We start from the raw sequence: 23,251 nt of genomic DNA, 5'->3' as shown, positions 1-23,251 counted from the left end.
ACCGAAATTATAAAGCTAAAGAATTTCATAGTCTACGTACCCGTGCTAAATTCGCCTGTAGTACATTATTCAAATTATAACTACACATTATATAGTACGCCTAATTGCAATTTTATATCTGGGCATAATATGGTAAAATATTCCAGTCGAATCCCGACATCATTATTCTGCCATTTTATGATGGCCGTTATATTCAGAGAAAGATTTTCGGTTTAGCCGTATTATTTATAGGAAGCATATGATTTTCTTGCCGTTTTCAATAATGCGAAGGTCCCTCCACACCGGTTCTCACCGAGTGGTAGGTATTAGCATATATTAGACATTACACCAACCTCTCTGATATTGCAAACAGCCAAAGCGGTTCTCCACACCCGCCTCCTACCCCCTTCGCCCCCTAAATCCGAAACAGGGCTACTGCTTTCCTGTGACTTGGGCAAAGTTTGTATTCCAGATAAACTGATTATTTCACCGCAACCGTAAACTTACTTGAGACAACTTTTTGCGCTTACGTATATATTTTATAAGACTTTTTGATATTCCATGTTTTTAATGTGTTTATAAATATTAATCTGAAAATTATAATTATTACGAAATAAAATTATCATATTCCACAATTTTTCCTTTCGTGTAAATGTCTTCGCTCTGAAGATCAGTAATAGTCTTGGCCGTTCACTCCCGGCAGATGAATACTCTAAACGTCTAAACTAGAGCTTGTGATTGCTTGACTTTATTCATTTCTCGAAAATTTTCGATCAACATTATAATCAAATTACTTCTTAATAAATTTTAAAAAATCCGCTTATAATCACAATCGATAGCTTTTTTACGGGTATTTAAAAAAAATCCGGTAGCGGTCGGCAGCTTTCTTTTTCCGTTTCAAATTCATTTTGTTATATTTTTACTCAAGGTTACTCGAGAAATGATAATTCTCAAAATTTCACTAAATTATTTTCTCGTGTTTCGAGATTCATCTTTTCTGATAATTTTCTAGACGAGATTTCTCGATCAGAGACTATTAACTATTTCTGTACATTTTCCAACCACGATATTATACCACATCTGTTTAATTTTCTTATACTATCTTCGTTCCCTACCATTTTCAGTTTATCACAGTACATATTAATTATACAATGTAGTATAATATACCCAATAATTAAATCACATTTTTATTTTTAACACTCATAAAAAATATTAAATAATGATATTATTCATCATGGTCTTTGGCAACCCTTTTTGGTGATCGATTTATTATTAAACTAGCAAGCATGGTTAAATTTAATGATGTTGTCTCTCATTATTTATAAAATAAATCGATCACTGTAATAAAAATATTATCCTAGGACCTAGGTGTATTTTCTTTCATCTGGTATTTTATCCCCAAATGCTTACAAAATTACTATATATGTGAAGTTTATGTTGTTGGAAAATAGTAAGTTTACCATTAATTTTTTGAAGGTTTGGTGTTTCCATATTCATATCTGGTCATCCCTGCGTATGGCTAAAATTCCAGCCGGCCATCCTACCTCCTCGTTCCGCCGTGTTCTGCGAAGCTCAACACTTACTGTCTCTTCCAGACATTACATAAATCCCGTCCGACTAGGGAATCTTTACCCGCGAGCACTTGTGAATTCACAACATACGTACACCGTACCTATATTAGAACGTACTTCTCCACGTACTCAATAACCTAAGAGATTGCATCTTGCATGAAAATTACTCGTGTGACTTCTTTTGTTCAGCGCATAAGAGTGTAAATGACTGTACAGGCGTTGTTTTCTTTTAATGAGATTCTCTTTTAGAGGATTACTATTTATTCAGTAGGTAGATAGTGGATTATCATACAGGCGCCAGTAGCATTTATAGACCCCAAGCGCTGACTATTTCTATCTACTTTCGATCCCCTTACCATATAAACTAAACCAATCAAATAATATAGTAATGTGGCAAAAGGATTTAACCCACACTAATCAAACTTAACAGGAGGCACATAAAACGTTGTTTTTATGATTTTTGGTTAAAGTCAAAATATAATATAGACGTAATGTTGAAGTGCATGATGATTACAAAAATGAATAAAAATTATTGTTAAGTTTTTTACCACTTCACTGTCTTCTTTTTAAAAATATAAACTAAATTTAGATAATAATTTGTCATTCGCGGCTTACATCCTTTACGTGTATTTAGTCATGAACAATGTTCTATCCAATAATACCAATTTTGAAAAAAAAAACTGAGGGTTAAATCTTTTTTCCTTTCTACAGTCGATATAATTATATGTATACATATACAATTCACGTTGTTATAAATATACTATGGTTATGAAACAACCATTACAATAGAATTCTACCACATAAACGCCAGTTCAATTAATAAATAGGTAAACCATATTAGCGTTTTGATAGAAAACAAAATAGGAGGGGCGACACCCAGTAATAACAGGCGATCCAATATGTTTGATGTAATGGGAATTAATAGCAATCGTAGGTAACAATAATCATATTCGTGCCCAATAAAAGAAATCATATATGCACTTGTTAAAGGTTCAATTATTACATTATCGTTATATGTCATTCAATTAATATGAGTTTGTGAAACATTCTGATGAAGCTAGTGCCTCCCGCGCTTCGAGAAAAACCGCCACTTTCACCTCCAAGACCTGCAAAATCATCAAAATATTCAGTTGCTTACAACAGGCACAGTTGCGAGTCAGGCGGCGGATTAACCGCGATGAAAAAACCTAATTCAAATTAGACGCCATTTTCATTGCGATCCCACATTGAATACCTAATTTAATTCCCAGTACGTACAAAAAATACTTGTATAATATTATTGTATAGTGGTAAAAAGAGCGCTTTAATTATTCTTTTGATTATTGTCACTCAGAAGACTCAAAAGTGCAGAGCGATCCACATATGCACACCAACAATTTTGGGTAATTGAGAATAACCTCAAAATTCAATACCTAATAATATGAAAACGGTAGGTATAATTTAAGAATATCCTCAGTACGTATTATAAAATATCTGCAAGAAGGATTCTTCGATCGGCTTCTTAGTGATTATACCTCTGTCTGTTGTGAGGTTTTTCAAGTTCTCTCCGATTTATTAAAAATTTCTGTATATACTAGACACCATTATCTGGCATGGCTTATGTTACTGGATAGCAGAATTATTTTTTTCCCCTATAAGGAGAGCCATTCCATTTACTTGAGTTTCCTGCGTTATATCCGATATACAATAGACGTCGCTAGAGAAATTTGCAAGAAACGTCTTGGGATTTCCGATACAAAAGCGAACTGAACGTTATTTAAATGTTCACAGGTAAGTATTATAATATTAACATAGAATATTTGAGTAGGTTCCTACCACATAAGTATATTCATGGTATTATAGACGAACGACTTTAACTCGTGAATTAATTTTTATTTTTAATTATTCAATAAACTATTTAGAGGATTTAAGTCCAATTGATCAAGTCAAATGATTAAAACTAATATTTTTAAGATACGTTATTTTTTATTTATCAATGTTATGTACCTAGTTATGTTTACATATTATTTGACAAAATAAATTTTAACGAAATATAACATTCAAGAAAAATCGAACAATTAGTTAGGATTTTTTTAGCGCAAAAATATATACATATCAAAGCTTTCCGCCATTCACCGGGCTATTCCGTTTCCCCTATCATGGATTTAGGCTCTTGCTGATAGGTTTAAGTGTGGACTACTTTGACTGTGGTTTTGTATTTGTATTTTTAGTTACACCCCGTTTATACGTGCATAGATATACTATTAACAATACCCAGTGGCGCACCCAGGGGGGACCAAGGGGCCTGGCCTCCTCCAAAAACATTGAAATCGAAAGCCAATAGATTAGACAAATAAAAACACGGCAAAAAAATGATTTGAAATTCTCCAGCACCCTCTTTAGAAAAATTTCTTCGATTTTAATTTCTAACTTGTGAGATATCTGCGCCTGCGCAGTAGAATGATGTGGCAAACTTACCGGGAAAAAAACTAACTACATTGTGTAGAGCAATTTTAACGTTTACCAATTTTCACAACCAGTCAAATGACAACAACGCATCTCGCTTACGCTTGAAGAATAAGATTGGCGAGATAGTCAGCACTTCAATGTGTATTACCGCGATAGTTGAATTTACACACCCGCCAGTAAATCCATGCACGTGTGTACGGGCGCTATTACGACGTGATAATGTATTTTTATGTACTAATATCATTTGCATTTACACCCATACGAGTGGACAAAGTTAACAGAAAAAATGTTAAATTTAATATAAAATAATAAAATAGGCACAGGTTTACGAAAAATTAACAAACTTTTATCATGAGATTGATTGAAGTAACTATTTATTCAGAACACTTTTCCTAGTAGGTATTGATTTTTTTGTAAACCGAAAGAAAACTTACTACCTAATAATCCTCAAATTTATATGTATTGGTACTTTTAATATTTGAAGTAAAGTTGACTATTAAATAATATATTGATTTGCAGTTTGGATGTAGCTACAACATGATAATATACTGATCAATTAAATAAATATATAAATAAATAAATACATAATATTATATATAGGTACGTCAGGCAGAAGCGGTGATTTTTGAAGTAGCACTTCACACATGGCACGCTCAGAGTTATCGAATAAAAGTGCACATTCTTGTCGAAGATTTCCGCCGGCTGAGCGGATGATAGGCTTTTAGTATTCACCCCTACAATATACAGAATAAGGATAAAGCTTTCTCATTCTTGAACCGTGAAAAAATCGTGTCCTGCAAATGCAGCTTAGAAGAAACAATTGATTGCATGAAGGAACCAATTTATACTAATAAGATAAGTAGGTACTTACCTTTCTTATAAAAATGTAGAATAAAATAAAATTTTTATTAAATATTATGCATTTGCATTTCGAACTTACGATAAATCCACTTTCCTTTAACTATATAGACACATGGAATGAACATTGCCAGACTGGTCTTAGAATTGTTATAAATCATTTAAATCATGGTTTAATTACGTCAAAACAGGCACACTTTCTCAACCTTATTTCTGCCAAGTCCCACTTCAACGCTTAAAAAATTTCCATGCCTATCAATATTTTATTGTTTCCTAACTAATTCTGAAAAAAATTAATTACTTCAAATAAAAAATGCACATAGGCATTTTTACCACGTTTTTCTTAGCTCGTATTCTTGTTTGTCCGGTGGTTGTTTATCCAGTTCAAATCTTGCAATCGATTTTTAACTAACTTCCCGACTGGCTAGACATTTGAAACTTTTAGAATATATCAGAACACGATGCCAATGCATTCTTTTAATACTTTTAGCCATTTTTAAGCAGAATTGAATTCATTTTCAGTTAATTCTGTTTTGTATGGAAAGTTATTTTAGAAAAATCCGTAAAAAGTAAAAGACTATTATTGGTTGCTAAGGTTAAGTTTACGAATCGGTTAAGTATATAACTGAGTATGTAATATATATAGACTTTTTATCTCACGAAGGCTTGTTTCCACGCCAAATGCGTACGCAAACCGAGTTGCGCCTTCCTGATATAGAAACTATATACTACGATCATCTTAATCACCAAGCTTCACCATGCTTTCTCTACTCTTCCCAGTCCTTGGCCGGCTCGCACATCAAAACTCGTCTCGGTTCCAACGTGTCGAATACGTCGATGTGACGTCTTCGTTATTCACAAAACACACATTGCCAAATGGAGCTCCGCATATTGGTCGAATGCGACATAATTAGTTTCTAGTGCTGCTATCAAAAAATTGCATGCATCTCGGACTGCGAGTCGAAGACGCCAGAATGCATACATACACCTACGAATTGATCATTCCTATACTGGCTCGCCAGTCGCCACATCCAAATATCTATACGTTTCGAGAGGTTACGTGCGACTGTCGCTAGGTAGATATGCGCGGTTTTGCATACCTATGCAACATCGGATCGACGTTCCTAGAAGGTTTGATTTATGGCTGTGCGGCAGACGAGGCGAGTTTAGATGTGAGAGCCGACTTAGTCTTGCGTTACCTACAAAAGTACAAATTAAATGATAATTGGCTAAAACTAATAACTAGATAATCGTGTTATAAGTATTATGCATCCAGAGGATGATATAGCAACCCACATTTCTTAATACTAAATATTATTACATAAATACATACCTACAATACTTTTAAGCATTCTCATTGTAGTTCAAGTAATATTGAATACTTAAGAGTTTTATTAAATATAAAAAGCAAGCGTCTGACATACGTGTATTATCTTTTCTTGGCAGCTAAATAGTTGTATGAAACATCGTATGGCTTTTGTGTGCATCTCTAGATGTCAGTACAAGACCTGTCAGACAGTCGCATGACTTGTGACGCTTTTGTTCGGGGGTTGCAATCTTCTTTTAGTTGCTTTTCTGTCTAAAAACGTGTATACAATTTTCGCAATTTTGTTTTCTTTTCAATGCACTCCCCCCATTGTAGCACGTGGAATTTTCCTATACATTTCACATAAATAATTGAAAATGTCTACCTACCTACTTACTTCAAGCATCTAATATGCAAGCAGTCGGTGACAAAAAGCTGAATGCACCAGTAGATACGTCCTTATATTAGGTACAAAATATGAGTGTAGGTACATAGCTATGCAAGACGATGAAAATTCCATAGAAAACAAAAAAAAAACAACGTAGGTTTATACTATTATTATTATTATATCAAAATTAAATGTTGCCATCGAATGAGTACGATGTAGTGAGAGGTTCATAAATATGATTTAGTTTAGTTCATATCAGCTATTTGGCGAAATTTAATTTTAATATTCAGTTTTTTAGCAGAACTCATACAAAAAGTATTCTTTGTTACTAGTGGCTTTTGCATAGTGGATCAGATGATGCAAATCATCGTTAGCGTATGTCTAGCATGTGCGCACACAAGAGGGGTTGTTTTGATACCACTGAATAGTAATAGGTCTCATGACTGAGGATTGTGACCCGGATAATTTTGCTGTCAAACAGCCTTCTTAATGGGTTAACTGAGTTAACTCCACTCCTCTCGGTATTCGATATTCATTCGTGTCTACCGTTACCGCTACTACTGCTTGATTTTATGAATAATTCATGATTATCATTAGTCATTTATGAATGGTGATTTTTAATGAACACGATTTTAGATGCAAATTGAAAATCCGATATTGACAAAATAAATAACATTTATTCATATGCCCCTGGCGAATTTATTCTTTAATATTATTACTACTCACAAATGAGAACCTTATTAAAATTCCTAAATATTTACATAATAAAATACTAAAATACAATTGAACTCAATGTCCAATATTGTTGGGTGATTTAAACATTATAATGGTTTTGAAACGAGGTTATTTTTGATAATTCTACTTTATTTAGTTATATAATTGAGTCGACTATAATTTTATAATGGAGTTCTACCAAGTAAATGTCAGTTCAATTAATGATTTAATCATGTCGTTTGCGCATCCAATTTTAAAAGATCTGTAAAAATAACATTTTGGTAAAAAAAATCTCAATTCGTATGTGAAACTTTTCCTTGTACACCTTTGGTATGTTTTAGTACCTTACTGCCCAGAAAATCTGCGAATGCTATGGTTTCTTACATTAACTTTAAGGGTATAACCGTTCATTTAAATAAAATACACTATGTAGTAAGTACCCACCTACTTAGTATTCTGAAAATATAGTAAATGTAATATTTTTGAATGGAGAATTTCTTATAACCGATTCTGAGTAAGTGACATAAGTACTACATCTTATTATAGTGCTTTATTTTAATTAACTTTCGAGTTTGAGTTTTGTAGTGGTAATTTTAGTTTTAGACCAAATTTGGCAGTCCTTTTAACACTCCTCTAATTAGGCTATTTTAAAATCCATTTGATTTTAACTGTTATGATTTATCAAACCCATAGATTTGTTGGTAATTGTGCCGCAGAGGTGGACACGAGCTTTTATATTTTTTTTTACGAAAACAGTTTATTATAGATACAGATATATTATTATAGATACAGATACAGATAAATACGTTTTCTGTCGGCGCATCGGCTTTTCGATCCAATAATCGTTAATTGAAAATTTGAAATTTTCATACATTTTTATACCATTATCACAAACTAAGATTATATGAGGTAATATTAGTTTAGGGTAGGTTAGATTAGGTTAGGTTAGGTTTGGTTTGGTCTAAAAAGAAAGTTGTAAAATCTCATGTCCACCTCTGCGGCACATTTACCGATTTGTTTAATGTAGATAAAATTTAATCAAGAACGTAGGTATTTTATTTTCAATATAAGTAGTGTATGCAAAAGTATATTATTTTCTTGCTAAAACATTTATATTTTTATCATATTATTTTTACTGTCTCACTCGTGGTAAAATCTTAATAGTATTGTTTTCATTTGTTATTGTCGCGTTAGTTACAATACAAGAAAATGAAATCGTCAGCCAAAAATATGTTTTGTAGTTGCGCGCGCGACTACTGTGTGAGTGAAAATCCGGACAAAATCCTTTGATCTCGTTTTCAGTGGGACGAAATATTTCCACGGTACAATGACAAAATATTTCCATGCAGAGTGGAAAGAATCCCGCCTATTTATCACGCACTGGGGAGGTCTTTACCACCCAGCGCCCTTCTCTCCGAAACATGCATTACCAACCTTTTTGCTGTAAGGCGGCTCTTGTGGTGCAGTGGCTAAGGCGCTGGCCTTCCACCCGAGAGTTCTGGGTTCGATTCCCGGTCATGACAAAAACATTTATGTGTTTTTCTCAAAGCCTGGGTGTTTGTGATTGTTCAAAATTACTAACAACCACCTTGTACGAAAAAGCAAGGACATGGTTATTAATAATTCTAAAAAAAAAAAAAAACCTTTTTGCTGCATTAATTTTTACTACCCTCGTATTGTTACCTACATATTATGTAGGTAACAATACGAGGGTAGTTATTATATAAATTATTAATTTATATCACTTTTAAACATTTTAAATGCGTATTTTGCGTATTTTATATAAAAAGATCGCCATAGAAACGTGTGAAATTTACACGTCGATAGACATATTCCATAACAATTAAAATTCTCATGGTAGATTTCAGGGGACACAGAATTAATGGGAACCAAAATACCTAACGTTTGTGGAGTAACATACAACCGATCTCGAGTGTGGAAGAATATGGGATATACTTTAATACAATATGTCATTCTAAACTTGTCCTTCGTTCTGACAACTGTTCTCGGTTTATGCACTGAAGCTCATTCAATATTGGTGTAATTGAAGGTTACAACACACGCTAATGCACGTATATAATGTGTGTTTCATTTTCATATGACAATCACAATTCATTCAACATTCAAAACCCTGCTTCAAAATATAGTGTATGGGGTATAGCCTACCTTAATTATATTTATTCATCTGTTCTGTGGTGGATTCTAATGCTTAGCGTCTGTTTATTTCAGAAATAAAGAAAAATATCATTTAAATTGAACAGAATTTTTATTGTACTTAAGTAGGTATACCTATTTCAAAATTATTACAGTAAATATTCGTTATCGATTCTTTCAATGAGATCCTTGCGATTGCTAAAGAAAACACATCTATTTTATGGCTGAGTCAATGCTTGAAAGAGCTACTCGTAAATTCTGGTCGAGATATTTTCAAATATGACCTTTTAAATTCTTATTACTGACCAAACTGAAAAAAATATTGATGCAAAAATATCTTTGCATCATTTGGTGATCAAATAGGTACTTACAATTTTCGCTCCTAAGCGAAACATAATATGACGAAAATACTCTGGTTAATATTAATACATGTTACATGTAAGTATCTTGAATTCCTAATTATGTCAGAACTATTTAACTACCTATGTATTTATGTATTTACCTACATAATGAAATGAATGCAGTTGTTCTACAAGACTAAAATATGAGCCGCATGTCACTTGTTTCTATCACTGCTTTAAAATCTCTTGAATATGCAGGTCGTGTAATAATATCCCACGAATATTGCCCCATTATACAAACTAATTCCCTATCCTACATCATAGGTACTATTATATATTTTATTATAAGCGGTTTGTTTTACATCACTCATTTTTTTGTTTGTGTGATCTTAATCCGTCATAGTTCTAACCAGCATATTATTATGTAGGTACCTACCAATTAGAAACTGGACAACTGGAGACCTGGAAAGGTATAAATAATCTCTAGATTAATCCTTGATTAATGCAATGCAATAATTATTATTATATACATACCATTTGTTATTTCTTTTACTCTTGTCTTTCCGGTGTCAGGATTCATTAATAGTATAATAAAAATATAATTTTAATATAATATCTCAAATTTTAGTGATTATTTATAAATCAATTATTTTACTTGCATACCTACACTACCTTCCACGTCATGTCCCACGCAAATAATGAGAACAATCCACCAAATCTAACCGTGTCTTCGAAATAGACGTTATTTATTTTTTTAATTATTAACCATGCCCTTGCCCTTTCGTACAAGGTGGTTGTTAGTAATTTGAACAATCACAAACACCCAGGCATTCATAAAATCACATACATATATTGTGTCCTCATCGGGAAGCAAACCGGAGTTCCCGGATATAGATGGTATTAACTTATTATCAATTGCAAAGACTGCATGTTGAAAGGATGTAAACAATTACAATAAACGGAAAAAGTAAAAACACGTCAATCAATATATTATTATCCTACAATATATAAGTGTATATAAATAAATTTCTTCAAAATTGCAACGCCAGTCATTTTCGTAAAAATATTACTTACGATTACAGACAAATAATTGCAAACAACTTAAAATTGTCGCGCGTGTCACACGTTGTGATTTCAATACTTACTTATATTACGGAATAATTAAATAACTTAATTTACACTATTCTGTGTATTATACTGAGCAAATTCTCTTACTTATTTAAATTATATGAGCGTTAAATAATTGTTTAGTAGCGTCGATTTTTCGCCACTGATAATTTATTAATTATTTTCATATCAAATTTATCATTAAACAATGTAGGGAGCAATAATGAATATTGTCGAATTATTTTGCTTCTATTTGAATAACTGAATAGGTATACAATTTTGGGAAAATGCGACAACGGGTTTCTTTCCTATAACCGTAATACCAGAATACTCTGACACCAAAATTCTGCACGTAATAACGACAATATGAAGAATTTAGCCATCCGCCTTCGCCTCCAGTTACCTCAAAAACATTCTAGCATCTACAACAATAAGCCTTTTGTATGCACCCTTCGGGCAAAGATTCGCGAAACTGAATTGAAAATTTCGTACCCATTCTTGTCGCCTTGTTCGGTAGCATCTTTTTTCATAAGGCCGTCGAGGAGGAAGGCACCTTCTTTACAGCTTTTATGTCCCCGAGAGTGAAAGAAAACGGTGATTTTATGCAAATTGTAGTTGCGAAGAGAACGTAATGACAATATCATGACGCCGAGAGACAGCCGAATGGCACCTACCTGTGGATTTAATATTAAAATCATACTTTTAACGTCAATCTGCTCTGGATGTCGAGCTGCTTGGGTGGATATTTTATTTCGTTGGTAAGGTAAATGACAGTATTAAACTTTTTAATAGCAATTTAAACGATGAAATATCTCGTTTAGGCTACCTCATAAAACAATATTATAAATATTATACTGGCCACACAGTCATAACACCTATAATAGGTATATTATGTCCAGCGCTCGAAATGTAAAATTTTACGAACCGGAGCGCTCGATAATTTTACGTAAATATTACCTAACATTATTATCTAATTGTACATGTATTTTTAAAAATAAGTGTGTTAGATTTTTTATTATTAGGCATATGTCGCTCAGACGGTCAAATTAGTATTTCTACGAGACGGAGCGATAATTTTGGGGATGTTACGAACCGGAACGGCGCTCCGGTGCGTTCCGATCCATTTCGAGCCCTGATTATATCGGTATTTGGCAGCGCCCGAAATGACAAATCTGAGAGCGTTGGAGCGTAGCTCGGAGCAGGAGCACGGAGCAGTGGAGCAATGGGGTTTTACCCGTAGCAGGACACTAAAAATTTATAGTGCGCCACTACTCCGAATGTTTTTTATTATTATTTAATTTTCATCCTAAAATCCAATGAAAATGTTATATTTGACGTTTTGTAACACTGGAATTATTTGCAATACACTGCCGAGTGATCAATAACCTCACTTTTTTTGACAAAAAATGCAGGTAACGAAAGACGATTTGCTATCGGAATTTTGTTTAAGAGAATTAATAATGAAAATGACGAATTAATAAACCTTATTTTAAAACTGATTTTTTTTTAATTTAACACTTCGTCGCTGTAGGATTGGTTTCCGAATAGACCAAATGTTCAGGAGACGAAAAACAAATTTAATAATTCTATATTTAAATACATGGAGATATTTAAATAGTTATTTTTACAGTATATGAATGATGTATTCATTACCATTACAAAGTGATTTAAAGAAAAGGATGGTTATAGTCCGTTTAGATACAAAAAAAAATCTGCATTAAAAGGTCGATTTTGACAAAAACGGATATTCGGGAAACCAATCCTATAGCGACGATTTGTATACATAATACCAATTAAAACTTTTTACCCGCATTTTAGACCCTGGAGCGGAACTATAAATTTAATAATGTTTAGATTATGTATTTATAATATTAATAATCAATAGGAATTCTAATTCTTGTACAAACTTTATTAATATCTTTATCCAATTAACCCTCTTGATTTGGAGCAACTAAAAAAAGGGTCCGCTCTAACCTTCTGGAAAAATTTACCCCAGTCTATTTTGAGCCCTGATAGTTACCTATTTTATTATTTATTTTCGATTATCCATACAAATTCACAATTCTTTAAATTGACAAACACACTATCTACTGAGAATTTCCGCGAAACCTACTCTCAAACAAAGACAAGAATAGCCATGTTGTCAGATTTTTTATGATTCGATTCATTTTAAACTAAGGTGTCGATACTTTCTAAAGAATCAACCGTATTTATTGATAACTGTCACTGCTCTCAAAATTTGTAATATTTGTATTGATTCTTTCACTCGCCACCCTTTATAATGTGTCGCCCCTATGCAACGCATTAGTTGCCCACCCCCACGGGACGTCACTGATGACATTTCATATTTTATTGTATTATTTTAAAGGTAATTAATTTTTTTTTTTTTTCATTTCAGTGTCAATGCCATCGAACAGCACCCCTCTCTACATTGGTCTTGCAGTTGCAATTTTGGTCTTCGCAGTTTTCGCTGGCTTCATCTACCATTTTCTAAAAAGAAAGGATAGAGACCATTCTTTTTACAACAAAGCAAGATCAGGTAATATATAAAAATTAATCGTTTATCATATTATACCCTATCAAATCCGCTCCATATGAATCGTATGGAGCAGCCCTAGAAATGGAAAATTTTACGAATCGGAATGCTCAATAATTTTCCGAAAATATTAAAATAGTTATATATCTAATTCTATGTATATTTTACAAAAACAAGTGTTTAGATTTTTTCGTTATATGGTTTATTTAGCTCAGATGGTCAAATTAATTTTTCCATGAGACAGACCGATAACTTTGGGGATTTCATGAACTGGGACGGCACTCTGATTCATTTCAATCCCTAGTGTGGAGTCCATACGATTCACTATGGACCATTTAGGAGCTGCAGTTATTTCAATCAAATCAACTACCCTGTCTGCAGTGATGGACTAATTGTCACTGAGTTGGAGAGTTCAGAGCAGCGTAATGAAGTAATAGCATTTCAAAAATTATTGTTAAGTGTATTTTTATACCGTTTGATGTTGATAGATAGTTGCGCGGTTGGTAGAGTGCATGCCTTTGGTGCGGGTTCGATCCCCAGCTGACAAAAAAATACATACATGTTGTTCTTTCAACATGTATTTTACTCAGAGCAAAGATTTGGCAGAGCAAAGGAACGTTGGGCGAATGTATAACAACCGTCATCTGTTCAAAATAAAGTGGATTGGGTGTACATAACTTATTTTCATGGTAATTTATTTTTTATGTTAGTTTTTAATAACAATTTGTTTTTCACTGTTTCAGAATTTCAGCCTGAATTCTATCCAGATTCTGATAAAAAATCACTATCTTTGCAACCAGACCTGATGCAACACGGGATTGGGCAAGCTTGCTATGAATATCCTCCATTTCTTACCAAACAAAACAATGAAGCCCTCTCCAGGAGCATCAGTGAGCATCACTACGACGTTCCTCATCTTAGTAACAGGTACCTACAGGACTGGATTTACTAAATATGACTATAGCGCATGCCCCCTAAATCAGCAGGTGCCCAGGAGCCTCCAGCCCTTTCAACTTAACTAGCATGAAAGAGGAAGAGAAGCAGAGGAAAGGGGAAATATGCACACTTCTAGAATATGAGAGCTTACTTTTTCAAATATTCGAATCGCCTTGAGATTTTTTTCAGTAAACAACCAAAGTAAAAAATGTAATTTTCCACATTGTCACAAATTAAATATTTGCCAAAATTGATTAAATTTCAAAATGAAATGTTAAAATCGATTGATTTATGAAAATAATCAATATTTCGAATAAAAAAACCAAAAAGCTGTACAAAATCAACGCTATTTCAATGTCTGTTTAATAGACTCAAAATCAGTCTGCACAATGGGCCGCCGAGTGTTTTACACTGATTCTGTCCATTTATTCCAGGTGATTTTTATGGCATGGTAACATAAGAAATACCAAATGGATATAACATTATCTCATGAACCCCACAGCGGAATAGTGCCAGTGTGCCTATCTCTGAACCTATGAGTGCGGGTTCGAATCCCATGACAGGCAAAATCACATAAGTATGTACCTATTGTTTTTCACTGTGTGTTTGATCGATGGAAATAACCGGGAACATAGGCATGTCATGTGCTAATTTGCTTTGGGGTATGCAAGACAAAATTTGTATTGCATTAAATTTGTCCAGCACAACTGAGAACAAATTAATAATAAATCATATTAATAATAATAATCAAAAATTAAAAAAAAAACAAAAATTGTAATGTGTAAGTTTTTAAGTCTGCTAATGGGTACCCAATAGGTAGGGTGAACAACTATTCCTTGTAAAAAGGATTATTAATATAACTTCCACTCCGCTTAGGAGCAAAAATGGTAATTTACTTTATATAAAATAAATGTTTTGACAACCCATCACATTGTTTGTAATTTTTACAGCTATGCATCTCCATTAGACCACCAAGTGCCTAGCTCATCGAGTGAAAGTGACAACTATGACAAGAAACCTTATAGTGATTCCGAACACTCGACAACAAGCTGTTTCACTAGTTGTAAGTAAACTATAACATAACATTCAACGTCATAACAATAACTGTAAGTATTTTTGCCAATATCCATTACTAAGCTCATGTTGATTACTAGCTATAATTTACTGCTTGGTTTCTCCGATTTATAGATCTAGACTATTCTCCACGTAACCTTGCCATTGTACACAGTGACACAGATTTGTGTATACGCAACCGTATAAATGTATTAAAAGCCGGGCACTCGATTGGTTTACACACGTACGCCGTATAATTGTATTAGTAAATTCCAAGCACTCGAGTGGTTTATTGACGTTTTCATTCAAAAACATCTATTCTAAATGGCAAGGTTACGTGACGGAGACTCTACCAGTAGTGTTGTTCACTGAGTGAGGGCGCTACATGCTAAAATTTAGCATATCATTCAGTATTTTATATATTGCAATCACCTTAGTTCTCCAACAGAAGACGATTTATGTCAGTATATATTATATTATAGAAGGATTAATACAAATTCATGAAAAATATACATATTATTACTATACAGTTGCAATAATCATAGTTACAATATGCACATGTATTAAGAATGGACATTAAAAAAAGGGTAACTTTTTTTAAAACACTATTCTGAACTAAAGCCTCAATGACATTGAGCTCCTTTACAAGCTGCTTGTTGGCGAATTTAAAAGCGGGCTAGTCAGCTAGTGCGATTGTGATGATGACACACAAAACTTTCCACTCGCTTAGAAGCCAACAAGTTAGCGAGTTGAAACCGTCATTTTTGGTACTATTTTGACAGGACGTATTGAATAGTTCGTTTTTTTAACCGGGAGGTCGCTACTATTGCTCTACGTTTGTCGCATTTTCTCTTCCAAATAAAGATATTTGTTTTATAAAAATATTAAAGATATATTTACAGCATGAGAAACGCCCGAATATTACATTAATTACACCGGCTCTGATAAGTTTTAATAAATTAAAGTGATTTATATCTGAGCTATACCTACTTATAAATTGTTTTTACAGTATAATAATATTACTATGAATACTATAATGCACAATTTAAATTACTATAAAAGCATAAAAAAGTTTTTAATTTAAATAAATATATAAATCTAGCGTTTATTTACGTATCTATTACAATAGTTTTAGAAAATTTTCATGTTATTTCTACAATATTTGAGTAATTTATGTTGACGGCTGTTTCGTGCTACAAACCCATCATCAAAATAATCAAATATCTAATTAATGCTTAAAAGTCAAACTGTGAGCATTTACGATCCGCAAATCATGCCAAAAAGAGAGGATGTATTCTGTTATTTTTATGCAAACTCTTCATTGAAAAGATATGAAACGGAACAAAAATAGGACCCAGTGTGATTCAACTCACAGAACAGATAATAAATAGAATACCGATAGGCTATATTCAATACGCCGCATCTTGATGCAGGGTTTTGAATGTGTGTGTCATAAAAAAATGAAGCACGGCTTATGCACGTGCAATAGTGTGTGTAATACACCAACATTTAATGAGCGTAAATGCATACACCGAGAGCAGTTTTCAGTATTCGACGTAAAACGTATTGTAGACACGTGTGTAAGTTTAACCCGGATTCTTCCTTACTCGAGTCGGTTACCTGCTATCGCCTTACCCGTTGTGTATTTCAGTTCCCATTATTTCTGAGTTCCCTGAAGAGAACAATACAGTTCCGCTTGATTATTATATTGTATTCATACATAGTCATATCAACACACCATAGGTAAATAATTAGGTAGGTATGCATTTCTGTAACTCTACGAGAGAGGTTTTAGATAATCATCTTTGTTTAGTCAGTTCAGTAAGTCTGTATGTAGATTATTTTGTCTTCTTTGATTTACAATTATTTTTGTCTTGATTAATAACGTATTCTAATGGATTCAAGCTCTGTACTATTCCATTTAAGCCGTTTTTTGCGACTCGGGTTTCGCCTTTCAGCATCTTCAGGCGTCGTGTACACTCACCAAAGGTAAACACACACTAACAACGAACTCTCTTTACTCTACCTTATATAATAAATCAATACAATATAGTAGGTAAAAACTCAATTACCTACCTATCAAGTCATTAATAAGATAGGGTTTTTACTAATTAGGTTTTTATTTTTGTATTTGTAACCTTTGACTTGATAGGTAGGTAATGGAGTTTTTACCTACTTTATTGTTCGTTGTCAGTGTGTGTTTACGTTGGTGAGTGTACACGATGCCTGAAGATGCCAAAAGGCGAAATCCGGATCGCAAAAAACGACTTAAATGGATTAGTACAGAATCCATTAGAATTTCAATTTAAATTCCATCAAGTACCTTGGTTGATGGTATTAATATTATAATAACTTATTCTTCAATATATGTTTTATTCAAAGCAGAACACACATTTATTATGACAACTAGATAATATAATAATCTAATAATAAGATTGATTTTGTATCTTTCAGCGGACTCAACCTATGACGCGGCAACAGAAAAAGTAAAATTTCCATCGCTCTCCATAGCTCACAATATATTTGCTGAAATCTTAAGCAACTCGGCTACCAGCATTTCTCAAGTATTAATGTCTAGCGGAGGATGGCTTAATCTTGATTCAGCTGGAGTGGCAATGTCCATTCCAGAGGGCGCTATATCAAAGGGGAAATCAGAAACTTTTTACATTTATGTAATGAAAGAAGACAGGTTTAGGCCAAAATTACCTGAAGGTAAATATATCAATATTTTTTTTTCTAAATATAAAACATTATCTTGATCTTGAGGCCCAGAGGATAAAAAACAATAAAAATACATCTCTTCCCTGTAAATAAAAATATTTGTTATTGAAGATTTGTGTTTTATGTACAAGTACGTCCTACATGTTTAAGTAGTTATGTTATAGCCAGGCCCATTTGATGTTGGTTGCAGGAATTTTGTTGTAAGTACTTTGGATAATGTTTTATACTCAATTTGTGAGAGATACAAATCCTTATAAGAGTATGGTGTAATAATTTAATTATTGTATGACTGGTTTTAACTGTTTTGAGGCCCCTTTAAAATAAATTGTCACTTAACAATATCACCGGCCTTCTTCGCGCTTAGGCGGAGACGGCAGACCGTGATAAAGTCATGGCCAAAGAAGCGGGGGTGGGAGACAGAAACGCACGATGTACGCTGTTGTTGTTGGTTTATTATTAGTCGTTGATACAGGGTATTGTCATTGGCGGTGGGTTGGTAATATCGATTTGGCGGGCTGCAGACGTGGTGTCGCGGGCTGGGCTGCTGATGCTTGGCATCCGAGGCGAGAGTCAGTGTTTGCGGCTTGGCGATGCGGTCTTTTTGGTGGGAGATGCTGGCTGGGCTGGAGATGATTGTAGCTTCGCGTCCGAGGCGAGAGAAGAGATGCTGGCTGTTCGGCGTCCGATGCGAGAGAGGCTTTTTTCGCGCGCGTCCAACTGTCAGATTGGCGGCGTCATGTTTGTCTGTCGGTCGCGAACTTCTCTGTTTTACCGACGGATTGACTAGTGGCGGCGCGAGCGGCCGTTTTCGACAGACCGCGTCTGTGTTTTGGCGGGAGCGTGGACGAATTCGAAAGTCGGATTTCAGGAGCGGCGTGCTCCGCTCGGCCGAGGGTTGCGAGAGCCGCGAAGAGTGGACGTAGGCTGTGGTGTTATGGGAAAGTTGATGGTTCGGTCCGTCCTTTGAGGTGGTCTCCTGTGGGAGACCTTCATCCGGTATCAACAATATGATAATTATTGTAACAAACATACAATGTGTAAATGTTTTACTCTGTTGACATAATAATTATTGTTGCCATACGGTTGGTACGAAAGCAGTAGTATTGCGTGTCTCGCGCGACTCATTGGAATGCCTCAATGACATTGAGCTACTTTACAAGCTGCTTACTGTCGAATTTAAAACCGGGCGAGTCAGCTAGTGCGATTGTGATGATGACACACAAAACTTTCCACTCGCTCAGAAGCCAATAAGCTAGCGAGTTGAAAGCGTCATTTTTGGTACTATTTTGACAAGAAGTATTGATTTATTTTTTTACCGGGAGGTCGCTATTATCGCTCTACTGCGCAGACGCAGTCGGCCCACACACCAGTGTGTAGCGTGTAAAGTTGACCGGCTTTCAACTTTTCTCGGTAGATTGTTTACAATCTGTTTGTTAGCTTGTTCGATGATGACCAGTGACGTCCCTAGACAGAATGCCGCCCTTAGGCAGCGCCAAAATGGCGCCTCCTTCTTGTCCAGTATTTTTTATCATCCTTTCATGACTCCAATATCTAAGAAATGTGTTGTATGGATACATTACTAACAGAATTGAAAAATATAGACTGTGATTATTCGCAAATCTGCTCATGTCATTTATGGTCACCAAGGACGCCAAAGGGAAACGGAAGTAAACTAGACATCGCGAACCCAACAAAAAAATTACATCATGTCAAACCTTTTATGTTAATTAATACATTGTGTTTCCAACCAGTTAGTTGAATTTTTAATGGAAAGATATTTTCGTTATTACTAAGTTTAGGTAGCTATTTCTCCTCGATTTGCCGCCCTCCGAGTGACTGCCACCCCCAAGCGATGCTCAATCTCCCAACCCCCATGGGACGTCACTGATGATGACACTGGGCGAGTTTACAAGCAGATTGTAAATTCGCCAACAAGCAGCTTGTAAAGTAGCTCAATGCCATCGAGGCTTTAGTGATTATAAATCATGTTCTACAATCTACATCAAATATTTCTGTATTTTTAAAAATTTATGAGAAAAATTTGATTCTTATTTTTTCACACTCCCTATCTTCTCAACCCCTGGTCTAATATTACAATAATAGGTAATATATTAAATTATTTTATCCTTGACAAGAACTTATTTTGATGTTTTTTTTAAATTTCAGGAATGACACAGTTATCGCCGGTCATCAAAACAGGGCCAATTTCAATTAAATTGAACAAAGCTATTGTCATTCAAATTCCTCATTGTGCAAACCTCAAACACGGATTCTGGAATTTGTCAGTATTTGTGCTCGGACCTAGCAATCATAAGGACACTGCGCCAGAATGGAAGAAGATTGTTGATCTTGGACAGGAAACCATCAACACTCCGCTTTTCACACAGCTTGATTCCGACAAAGTATTTGTGATAACAGAGTTTTTAACTAGTTTTGTATTAGCAGGTGAAAGTTTCAACGGGAATGCCGTCAAAAACTTGAAACTTGCTGTTTTTGCACCATTATTTTCATGTCTAACGAGTAATGATTATTCTATAAGAGTTTATGTATTTGAAGACACTCTTTGTGCTTTACATTATTGTACTGAACAAGAAAAACGTCTCGGCGGAGTAATGATGGATAAACCTAAACCGTTTTTATTTCAAGACGGTGGTTCGAATTTATGTTTAGCTTTAGAAGACGTCGGTTTAGGATGGAAATCGAAGCCTGGCTCCAGTTATCAAGAAATTCCTTTTACTCATGTATGGAATTCGACTTCAAATTCATTGCACTGTAGTTTTTCATTAGAACAGACAGACAGTATCCACCATTTAAATTGTAAAATATCTGTGTGCCAAAATAATAATCCTTCTCACAAACAAACGCTGACCGTCTCATCCAGTGATGAAATGAAGATCAACTCTCCTTACACAGGAAAGAAAAATATCTGCGATGATTATAATGTCATTATGGTGGAAAATTTAAAAGATGAATTAGCATTTCTCGAAAGGCCACCGTCAATTATAGACGACAATAATGAAAGTAACATGAAACATAAAAATTTAACTGTCAGTGACAAAGGAATTAATACTTGCATAATTGATAATGTTACACCATTTAGACTTACAAAATCTGTTAAAAAACAGCTCGGTTCACTTTTAGATCCCCCTAATTCAAGAGGTAACGACTGGAGACTATTAGCACAACATTTAAATGTTGATAGATATATTCATTTTTTTGCAACCAAAAAATCACCGACTGAATGCATACTCGATCTCTGGGAATGTCGACATAGAAACACAAGTGCTGTCGCCGACCTGGTGACTATTTTGAGAAGTATGAACCGCAACGATACCGCCACAGTTGTTGAAACCTGCCTAGGGCCGAGTTGGCTATGATTCTGATAAAAACAATCTTTAAATTATTTTACAATTATTATACATTTAATTTTCTAATTGCTGATAAATTTAGAAATAATTTATTTTACCATGTTTTCTACATTTTATAATGTGAGTAAGAATAATGTAAATAGGTTAAATTGTACAGAGTACATTAAATAATATATTTATACATCTAATGTTCACGATTCATTGGTATAGATCATTTATCTCATATTTGCACATCCCCACCATGTGCGCAGACCAGTGACGTCCCTAAACAAAGTGCCGCCCCATTTAATTTTTTGTCTCAAATTGTATGCAAATTTGTTAGGTACCTGCTATTTTGTTATTTATTTTCAGCTATCTTAAGCAGGACATGTGCAATAAAAGTCTTTAAAAAATGACACACGCCAACCATTAAGGATTAGATTAATTTCCACGAAACATGCTCTCAACAGCGATATTTTAGATACATGAAGGTCTTAGGCGCTGATTTGGAAGACCCTTGTGAAAATTTTGCATGTACGATAAACTGCAATTGAGTATTACAATACAAAAATAGAATAGATTACCAGAATGTTGTATGTCCATTGATATTTTAACTAAGTCATCGTCTGCTTCATGTAAAACTGCCACTGTTCTCAAAAGTTGCAATATTCGTATTCGTTCCTTCATTTGTTACCTTTTATAACGTGCTAACCTAAGCATTGCAAGACCTGCCTACCCCCATGGGATGTCACTGGTGCAAATCAATCAGAAATTGTATTTTGGTTGAATTTTACTACTTCGCATCCTGCCAGAGTATGGATGCACCTTTGTGAGATAAATAAATCTATCTGTACATTATTTTGATTGTTTCTTTTAAATCTATTTTTAGATGGGACCATTATGTGTTGAAGTAGGAACGATTTTTGTTACGACACTATGAAAATATTGAATTTTGGAATAGATTTGTTGATGGAATGGATTTTTTTACGTAGTACTAATTTTATAAAAATGAATTGTGTGCAATGAAATTATATAAGAAATAAAACTATTACAACCATGAATGTATTTTTTACTTTGGATATTTACTTCACTATGTAACTATGTTATTACACCAACAAATTGACAAGAGAGTAAACAAAGTAATGCTACTTTGTTGATTAGGTTCAACTTTATAATTACAATGTGCTTTCCGCCATTACAGTAAAAATTACTATATAAGCAATGGTACACAAAAATAATGGGAAGTACCTTTTGGGTATGGTTATAAGAAGGTACGATTCTCAAGTGGGTGTGTGCGCGCGCATACCTACCAAAATGTGTTTGCACACATGTTTTCATTCCCCGCACAGTCTTCACACAAAAATATTGTAAAAGAAAGTTTCCTTTGCCAGATTTCAGTTTTACTCGAATGCACGAAACCATCACATGCACAATTCTTCGACTCATTTCTCAGAAGGCGAAGGTCAAATGCGAATAACGCAAGTGAAATTTTACGTCAAGCGGGATCACTATATCCGTCCCGTTCTATCGCGTGCCAAAGTTTACGAAAAGAAAATACGTATTTTAGTGTTTATCAATGACCACCTATGTGCCGGGTCCTCTACATTTCTTAGTCTTTGACATGTTTCAACTTGCGAGAAACATTGTCAGTACAGTCTCATGTAGTCCTTATTGTGAAGACATCACAGTTCTTACAATATTTTTTAAATGATAAAAGTGTTCGTGCCAAAAAGCAGTGTTTTTTACTTAAATTGCTGAAATACCTTAAAATATAAGTTTTAATGAAAAACCA

General features: G+C 34.2%; 1 protein-coding gene across 1 annotated transcript in view; it reads left to right on the top strand.

Annotated features, from left to right (window-relative positions):
• LOC147068085 (netrin receptor UNC5C-like) overlaps positions 1-22,518 on the top strand; it is a 278,146-nt gene extending 255,628 nt beyond the window's left edge. The window contains exons 9-13 of the mRNA XM_085953343.1: positions 13,265-13,405; positions 14,146-14,329; positions 15,289-15,401; positions 17,846-18,103; positions 20,279-22,518. Of these exons, the coding sequence (XP_085809469.1) occupies positions 13,265-13,405; positions 14,146-14,329; positions 15,289-15,401; positions 17,846-18,103; positions 20,279-21,489 (1,907 nt within the window). The 3' untranslated portion in view covers positions 21,490-22,518. The remainder of the gene's footprint in view (positions 1-13,264; positions 13,406-14,145; positions 14,330-15,288; positions 15,402-17,845; positions 18,104-20,278) is intronic.
• The last annotated feature ends 733 nt before the right edge of the window (positions 22,519-23,251 follow it).

The sequence above is a fragment of the Rhyacophila brunnea genome, unplaced genomic scaffold, assembly GCF_057557595.1.
Source record: "Rhyacophila brunnea isolate RB1 unplaced genomic scaffold, BYU_Rbru_1.0 scaffold_3, whole genome shotgun sequence".
Classification (NCBI taxonomy): domain Eukaryota; kingdom Metazoa; phylum Arthropoda; class Insecta; order Trichoptera; family Rhyacophilidae; genus Rhyacophila; species Rhyacophila brunnea.
Note: the sequence above shows the minus strand (reverse complement) of the source record. Positions and strands in the feature narration are given on the sequence as shown.